General features: G+C 36.0%; 1 protein-coding gene across 5 annotated transcripts in view; it reads right to left on the bottom strand.

Annotated features, from left to right (window-relative positions):
- Positions 1-510: 510 nt before the first annotated feature.
- Positions 511-9348, bottom strand: part of GOLGA4 (golgin A4) — a 104655-nt gene continuing 95817 nt past the window's right edge. For 4 of the 5 annotated variants that reach the window (XM_069561302.1, XM_069561304.1, XM_069561305.1 and 1 more), the window contains 2 exons: positions 3914-3976; positions 511-1218 (listed from right to left, as the gene is read on the bottom strand). In XM_069561302.1, coding sequence (XP_069417403.1) covers positions 3947-3976 — 30 coding nt within the window. In that variant the 3' untranslated portion in view covers positions 511-1218; positions 3914-3946. The remainder of the gene's footprint in view (positions 1219-3913; positions 3977-9348) is intronic. The other variant, XM_069561303.1, reaches the window with a different exon arrangement.

The following is a 9348-nucleotide window of genomic DNA, read 5'->3' as shown; positions in this document are numbered from 1 at the left end:
AATGTTTGGGGAAAGAGTGCCAGACAAACCTGGCACATGGTCTTCGGAAGTGTGTCCGTGTTTGGCAATCAAAGGCTGTTGAGAGAAAGACGGGTTGGTCCTGGATTGTTCTTTCCAGTGCGCTTACAGCATGGACAGGCAGATCCTCATGGAGTACTGAATCAAAACGAGTATCCTAGACGTTCAACAGTAGAGAACACGGTGTTAAACGATGGTGTCCTGAGGATAAATGTCGTGCAACTGAAAGCAGTTTCACAGAGATTTTAATAGGCCTTAACATAATTATAACTGTAAGCATGTATACACACACACACACAGAGCCTATTCTCCCATACAAGCTTTGACACATTAGAAAAATACTCCATGATTAAATGCATTAAAAATCTTTCCAAATACTTAGCAATTCAGTGCTCCTGACAAACAGTTCCTCATCATAATTCACCCAGACATAACATAAATTCTAAACTACTTTGAAGAGATTTCAATTTAGGAAAAAACACAATAAGCACATTTCATACAGTAAATAAACTTTATTTTTCTGTTCTGAGATGACATTGCCAACGGTCACAGATTTGCATACGATACAGTTATGTATTGGCTATTTACAATTTACAGTAGTATTTTTTTCCTCTGAAAAATATAAGTACAAAAGCTAAGTAAACAATGAGGTACTGCCATTTGGATTTATCATATGTCAGAGCTTAAAGAACTAGTCTTTAGCAAATATTCAACAAATCAATCTGGATAAAATAGTCAATTAAATGCTCTAATTTATCAGAAAAAAATCCACTAAATTTCACCTCAAAATGTATTGCACAAGTCTTTAAAAAAAAAAATCACCCTAAAAATAAATAGGAAAGTCAAGCAGTTCTTTAAAAAGAGGGACAGAAAGAATGGAAGAAAAGAACATGAAGTGAGCCCATAAATCAGATTAAGTTATTCAAAATATCTTTTAAACAACACAAAACTCTTCCCAACAACAACAAAAAAAAAATTGATAACCCCCAAAACTATCATTGTTTCTCCACTGATATAATAATCTATTTTAAAGGCAGTCTGCAATCTTTCTGAGGGCCAATGTCAGATTTTTCTTTGTCTTCTGGCTACATGAGGGGCCCTGAATACAGCTTCATACTAACAACAGCAAACGTGCACAGTTTTCCAGGTCTGTCCAGCATCACTCTCCCGACTTCTTTAAGATGAAGGTCGCAGCCATGACTGGAAAAGAAAAAGGATGAGGAGAAAAAAGAAACGAAAAAAAAAAAAACAAAAAACTTTTAAAGCTAACTTTTTGCGAGATTTATTTTTTCAAGTTAAAGTATATTAAAATTATATTCTATAGTCTGAAGACTGAAGTACAAATATTCTAAATATTAAATCCTGGAGGAATCTTCTAAATATTACAGTCCTTAGAATGATCTTTTAGTCAGCAGTCCTGAAAGCAGTATTTGTATATGAAATCAGAAACTGCACCATTGCAGCACGTACCAAAGGCTGCCAGGCCATGATTAGAGAAGGCCAGGAGTAAGCGCTAGCATGGGGGAAGCTCTCAAGGATGCAGGCTAAATTGAAGAGGAGAAAGGGCTTTTCCTTCTTCCCTATTGATGTTTCTATATATTACCGTTCTCCCAGGATGCTAGGCATAGCAGCAAGGGACAACTGCCTTTTGGTTTAAAAAAATTATGTATGCCTCATCTGAAAAACTTAATTAAAACTTAATTTTAAAACCTTAATATGCTTATAAGACATGATGTTAAACCCTCCTAATAAGATTTCTCTAGATAAGATTCTAAAAGCCAGTGGTCAAATCAAGTATGAAGTTAAAAATGCATAACAATAAACCACCAAAGAAGAAGCAACAGAGAGACTCTCAGTTCCAGAGAAAGTAATAAAGTCTTCTCAACTTTATTATAATCCACCACTCAGGATGCATTTCCAAGAGTTTACTATTTATTGATATAAAACTCATTCAATACACGTTAGTCCTAGAAATCTAGAGAAGATAAGAAAAAGATCTCCTGTGATATTTAAAACCCTTTTTCAGTTATTATTTTCGAATGTTAGCTTGCACTGTTGCAGGAAGAGAAGTTCATGTGTGATTCAATAATGTTGCACAATGTCAATGTCGTGAGAGACCAAGAAAAGGCTGGGAGGACTGTTCTAGTTCAAAAGAGACCTGAAGAACATGACGACAAAATGCAGTCTCCCAGTGGATCCTGGGATTTTAAAAATTATGAGACATTATTTGGAAAACTGGGAAATGTGAGTATTTACTATGTATTAGATAACAGCATTGTATTAATATTAAATTTCTGAACAGTGGCAACTGTATTGTGAGTATACAGGAAAAGGGTCCTTATTCTTGAAGATACTTAATTAGATATTTGATTTATGTTTGGCAAGTAACTGTCAAATGCTTATAAGCACAATGTTTGCAAGCAACTGTCAAATGTCACAGGGGAGAAAATATATATATATGGAGAGAAAGCAAGAGTGAGAGTGAGAAAATCTGGCAAAATGTTAATAACTGGTAAATATAGGTGAAGGGTGTGTGAGTGTTTACTTAAGTTTAACAAATCTTGCTTGAAATTTTTCCAACTGAAAGTTGAGAAGACAATCAAGTTATCAATCAACAGAAATGCTACATGGCAGCATTTTAAGTGATAAATGATGCTATTTAAATGCAGTAAGGAGCATGAGACAGTATTTATAATATTATAAAAAGAGGTAAAGGTGAGGACTTACTGAGTTAGATATGGGATTTACATGACTAATGATAGCTTTAGACAATCACTAAAACAAGTTAACTGATATACATTAAAAATAAAAATGAGATTCAAATGTAGGCAGAAAGGTTAAAAAGGTTTAAAAGGTTTAACCTTTTAAAAGGTTAAAAAAAATACTGTATATTAACATTTTAAAACTTGATATTGTTAGTTGCATGTTAGTTGAATTAATAATCACAGAGAATCTTTAATTATAAGTAAGCTCTATTGACTGTGATTCAGCCTGTCACTTGTGAAAATTCATGCAAAGTTTGAGATAAAGACATACCCTAAATTTTGGGGGGGTACTAAATCATGCTAATAGCATGGATAGTATGTAGAGGTGATGGGAGGGGTGTTTAAATGTGAGGACAATCAAGTGTGTCCAAACATGTTAGATGCCTCCACCTCACTGCACTAACACATTGATTAGAAACAGCCACATTCAACTGAAGCAGCTGCCTACGGGTCTCCTCAGGACAAACGTGTTATTTTGCTATACTGCATACTCCCTTGGAGCAGGGAACGGCACCCCACTCCAGTATTTTGCCTGGAGAATTTCATGGAGAGAGGAGCCTGGCGGGCTACAGTCCATGGGGTCGCAAACAGTTGGATACAACTGAGTGACTCACATACATGATCCCTAGAAGTAATAAAACTGCCATTTATTTTTAAATTAACTTTACTAGTGCTCATTATTTCAGACTAGCCTGACTCTAAGCAAGCTGTGTAATATTTTACATTCTGGATTCGTGAAACATCACTCTTATCTAGAGAATGATTTTTCATTTCTCTCTCATAATCTTTATTAACTTTGAAGACCATTCTCAAGAAATAAAACACAAAAAGGAATATAAAATACATAAACATTTTGGGGAGGATTTTTGGGCAAAATTTCAAACAGCAATTTTGAAACTTTCAATTGCTATTTAAAGAACTAAAATTTCCAAGAATTATATAACATGGGTGGTGGTGATTATTAATCTATACATTAAAGCAAAATTAACAGAAAATCCCTGTATTAATCCATAGCATAATCATATTTTCATTAAACAAAAGAACAAAAGAATTCCAGCAAAATGGTTAGTATCATGCAATGCATTTGATTTTTTGCACAAAAGACACAAGACATATTATTCTTCACTCACCACATGCTAACTAAGCACAGACTGATGGTTTACTCAGAAGATACCACTGCGAGGTGAAGTATACTACAAAGCCAGGAAGAAAAAAGCTTATTGGGTTAGTTTTAAGACTTAACATAACACAGAGATTATATGTATTTATGAACTTCAAAGGATTAAACTGAATGTACTTAAATTTCTCACATATCCCCAGACCAAGGAATCTATAATCACTCCCTCCCATCCTAAATAACGCTACACAGTGGAGATTTTACTCAGAACTTAAAGAACACAATTATAGATGTACTTTATACTTAATTACATATTTATATGCTAGATATAATAAAGTCATGATTATTTGGTTTATAAAAGGATTTGTTTCATAATTCCATTCAAGCATACATTACAATTTGATTTACATAATTTCATTTTACCACCAAATATATGGGGGGAAATGTTGATGAACATGAATACAGTGCATCCATACATTGAATTTCCCTCCTAAAAAATGTTAATTTTATCAATGAACAACTCTCTTATTCGGAAATGGTTTTAGGAATGATGACCCAAACCAAAGTTTGCCTTCAAAGGGACCCAACCTCTGCAAACAGTTTAACTGTAGCAACCTTTTGCAATAAATTCAATGTTCTATTTAACATGGTCATAATCCAAGATTATTAACTGACTTCCTGGTTTGCTTTAAAACAGTATCAGCAAAGACAGAAATTGTTTATAAGATCTGAGCCTACTCTTAGTGTGACCAACCTTGGAAGCATCATTTTATTTATCAATTATATTTAATGTGCGGTTAGTAAGAAGCAACAAAATCAAAAGACAAACTATAAAATAATATTTGCAACACACACAACACAATAAGGCTAACATCCTATTGGAAAACTTGCAGGAGTATGCAAAAAATATATATATATGTATGTTCCCTGTGTCTATGAATGTTAAGTATTCAAAAACTAAAATAACCTACATGTCTATGGATAGGAAATTGATGAACTCAACTGGAGGACATCCATATATCAATCAAAAGAAGAAGGTACATCAGTTTCTAATGAGGTGGAATATAAAAACAAGTGAAAAAAGCAAGCTGTTGCACACTCTCATTTTATAAAGTCAAATACCTAAATGATAGAGGAATAAACATACTTATGTAATTATAAAGCTGGGGGTGTTCACAACACCAACAGCAACCATGATCTTGTCAGGGTGGAAAGAAAGCTGGGAGGCTGAAGATCATCAAGGTCTCCCTTTCTAAGCAATGTTTCTGCATTGTCTGCAGTGTTTCTTTGCAATGATCACATACTATGTAATCTGAACAAAATTAAGAGGCAAAACCACTTTTAGGATAACAAATACGTGGTCTACAGGTGCAGTATTTTTCACTATGCATCGGTTTTATGTGCATCTGTTTCTTGAATCCACCTTGCATGCAGCTACAGAGACCATGCAAAGGAAAACGTAAATGTCCACTGGAATGGAGAACACTTACACCTATTGATGCTGAAAAGTTCTGATGGTTTTATTAATTCAGAGCAGATTTTTTTTTTAAAGGAATTCCAACCAAAGGGAGAGAAGTGAGAAACACTAAGTACAAGACTATGCCTAGAGTAACAACTGATTGAGGATTTGACCCAACACAAAGGATCAGCATGAAAGCAAGGCAATAACAAAGTCAAAAGAAGGTCGGCCTTTAAAAATGACCACATTAGATGGGAAATGAAAACAAGCCAAATCTTATTCAATAGAATAGAAAAATTTTCTTTTAACAGAGTCAAAGAAAATAGCCATTTAGTTTAAACATGTCATTAAGTTTGCTAGCACTCTAGAAGAACCACTTTTTAAATAACAAAAAAACTTCTCAATCCCAAGAGGTCATGGAAACAACCTAGATGTCCATCAGCAGATGAATGGATAAGAAAGCTGTGGTACATATACACAATGGAGTATTACTCAGCCGTTAAAAAGAATACATCTGAATCAGTTCTGTTGAGATGGATGAAACTGGAGCCGATTATACAGCGTGAAGTAAGCCAGAAAGAAGAACACCAATACAGTATACTAACACATATATATGGAATTTAGAAAGATGGAAATGACGACCCTGTATGCAAGACAGCAAAAAAGACATAGATGTGTATAGCGGACTTTTGGACTCAGAGGGAGAGGGAGAGGGTGGGATGATTTGGGAGAATGGCATTGAAACATGTATACTATCATGTAAGAATCGAATCGCCAGTCTATGTCCGATGCAGGATACAGCATGCTTGGTGCTGGTGCACGGGGATGACCCAGAGGGATGTTGTGGGGAGGGAGGTGGGAGGGGGGGTTCATGTTTGGGATCGCATGTACACCCGTGGTGGATTCCTGTCAATGTATGGCAAAACCAATACAGTATTGTAAAGTAAAATAAAGTAAAAATAAAATTTTTTTTTAAAGGGTAAAAAATAAATAAATAAAATAAACTTTCTTAGTGTAATTATCCTAAATAAATAAGACTTTCTTGGAAAAAAAAAATCTGATGGTGTAAGGGCCATCTTACTCAATTAGACAATGAGATAAGCTAAACACTTGTGTATTCACTATTGCTCCCATCCTGAAACTGAAACTACTCTGGCCATTTAAATTACCTGCTGCTGTTGCTGCTAAGTCGCTTCAGTCGTGTCCGACTCTGTGCGACCACATAGATGGCAGCCCACCAGGCTCCCCCGTCTCTGGGATTCTCCAGGCAAGAACACTGGAGTGGGTTGCCATTTCCTTCTCCAATGCATGAAAGTGAAAAGTGAAAGTGAAGTCCCTCAGTCGTGTCCGACTCTTAGCGACCCCATGGACTGCAGCCTACCAGGCTCCGTCCATGGGATTTTCCAGGCAAGAGTACTGGAGTAGGGTGCCATTGCCTTCTCCCACCCATCACAAAATCAAGTATCAGGCACAAGATGCTACAAACTGAGAGGAGTAAAAAGGCTTCCTTAGGGAACACATGCTGTGTGCATCTGGCATGGTCTTTAACTTCTGACTCCTGCATATAAGACCTTTTTTTTCTCACTTGAAAGAACTTCAAAATTTACTACTAAATACTTCAAAGGAAAAGAAACCTTGCAGATAGAATAATCCCACATATTAATTTTGCCAAGCAAGGCTAGAAATATGAGAAGTGTTTGTTTGCTCAAAGTCATCCAGGGGCTGAGCTGTTGAGCGCTAGTTCTCCCCACAACATAGCTGCTGACATTCGGAGGTGCAGAGACTGGAGATGGGACACGGCTGGAGCAGGTATCCTTCCCATAAAGTGACGTGACTGTCGTACTGAGTGAGGTCTTTCATGATTTATCTTGAACATTATTAGTTTACCTTTCCAAGTCTCATTTTCTAAGAAAAACTAGTCCTACCCATTGCTACATGGTGGCTAAGGAACCATCTCCACTAGCCCCACCATCATCACAAAACTCCAGCTGGGGCAGTAAACATACTTTGGTTCTTCAATAATCCTAGCAAGATAATGTTAGTTTTGTGAAGAACCAAAGACACTGTAAAGAAACAAGTCTCAGAGATTCTGAGACTTGTCAAATGAAGGATTAGAATTCCTTTTCTCCACATTGTGATTCTTACGTAAAACAGACTTTAATTATGCTCAGCAATGTAATTGTACTTAACAGATAATAGTTTGTCATCTACAAAGTATGTTCTTGAAATTAGGTTAAACTCTGAAACCACTTATTAAATAATAACTGTTGTGGGGTTTCTCAAAGACTATAAAACTCACTGAAGGGAAGGGAGATACATATGGTACAGAGGTGATATACTGAAAAATACCTTACGAGCAGTCAGGGACAGTTTTTGATCCATGCCAGAGAGCAAACTTATGATCATCAGGATTATAAAGCAAAGGTTTTAGACAGTATCCCTCCTCTAGTATCTGTTAAATAATGCCAACGCTGATGTGGCCCACACTGTCGGCACAAAGTGCAATGCACCATCTCTCAAGCGCCCCAATTACTAACAGGCAGAGGAGAAAGCTCTGCAATGTGGCAGGGTTTGCTTGGCTTATTTATACCAGCTTTGCAGCCCCGAAATTTAAAATAACAAAGCAGTCAACACTGCTGATTTTAATAGAGAAGAAACTATAGCTGTGGTTACAACGAATTGCATAAATGGCCCATCTGGAACATACATTTAAATTAAAGCTAAGATGACTAAGCAACTTTAAAATGATTATTTAAAAAACTTCTAAAAAGCTTTGCTTTCTATACATTTAGATGTCTTTCTATTGGATACTTCTACAGAAGAAGAGGAGTTACTGTTCTTAGCAGTGCTTCGCTCTCATCAGGTACAGCTCGTCAGTGTATGAAGTCAGTTGTGATTTCTTTAAGAGGTTTGTTCAATGATTCCCATCATTCATTTATGAATGACAGTGACTTTAAAGCCAATGTGACTTAGGCTTCCACTTTCTCCATATAATCTCAATTTTCCATCAAATAAGGAAACAATCATGAATGACTCTATCAAGTACCAAAAACCTCTTTATATTGACAAAAGTTTAATCAAATTGATGTATACGTAATCTCTGGGATCTCCCTCACTTCATGCTCACTATAACATTTCAAATTTCCTAAGCATTTGCTTTTATAACTTGAATTATATTACATAACCATGTCTTTTATTCATGTATGAATGAATGGATGCTTTTCCCTCTGCCTAAAATGAAAGATTCCACAAGGTCAACAACCATACCTTCCATGTCTTCAATTTTCCTATATTTGCCATAACAAGCATCAATAGAAGAGTCAATTGAACTCATTTATTAAGCAAAAGATAATGATGGATGAGACTGCTTAAAATAGTAGTGGAAGTCTGGGGCTTTCTTTCTGAGCCAGTCAGCCTCTGGGATAAGTAATTAGGAAGGACCAGTCACCAATTCATCCTTATCTAGAATGAATACCACTTTATTCATGAATAAACAATGTAAAGTTTTGCAAAGATTGCTTTTCAGTTAAACTCAAGAAAGAAAGAAACTTTTCCATCTGTCTTCAAAGGTTTTTATGTGTTTTTTAAAATTTTATTTATTTATTTTAATTGGAGGCTAATTACTTTACAATATTATAGTGGTTTTTGCCACACATTGACATGAATCAGCCATGGGTGTACACGTGTTCCCGTTTTACATGATTCACTATTTACATGTAATCTATTAAGAATAAGGCTGCATGTGGGGGACTGGTGGGGGTGGGGCCGGGGGGAAGTGGGGGACAGTACATGGTGAGGGCGAATGTCCTACCACATTTGCCAAAGCAGTGACTTAGGACGAGTCTGTGCTATATTCCAAATCCTGACAAACTGCAGCCTAACAGTAACAGGAGAGGCTGGCCATACCTCATCATCAAGTAGAGGCTACAGGAGAATGAACGAAGATTTAAAAAAACAAAACTTTCTATTTACTTCATTTTAAAATATTT

This window comes from Ovis canadensis, chromosome 19, assembly GCF_042477335.2.
Source record: "Ovis canadensis isolate MfBH-ARS-UI-01 breed Bighorn chromosome 19, ARS-UI_OviCan_v2, whole genome shotgun sequence".
Classification (NCBI taxonomy): Eukaryota; Metazoa; Chordata; class Mammalia; order Artiodactyla; family Bovidae; genus Ovis; species Ovis canadensis.
This window is presented reverse-complemented; position numbering and strand designations above follow the sequence as displayed.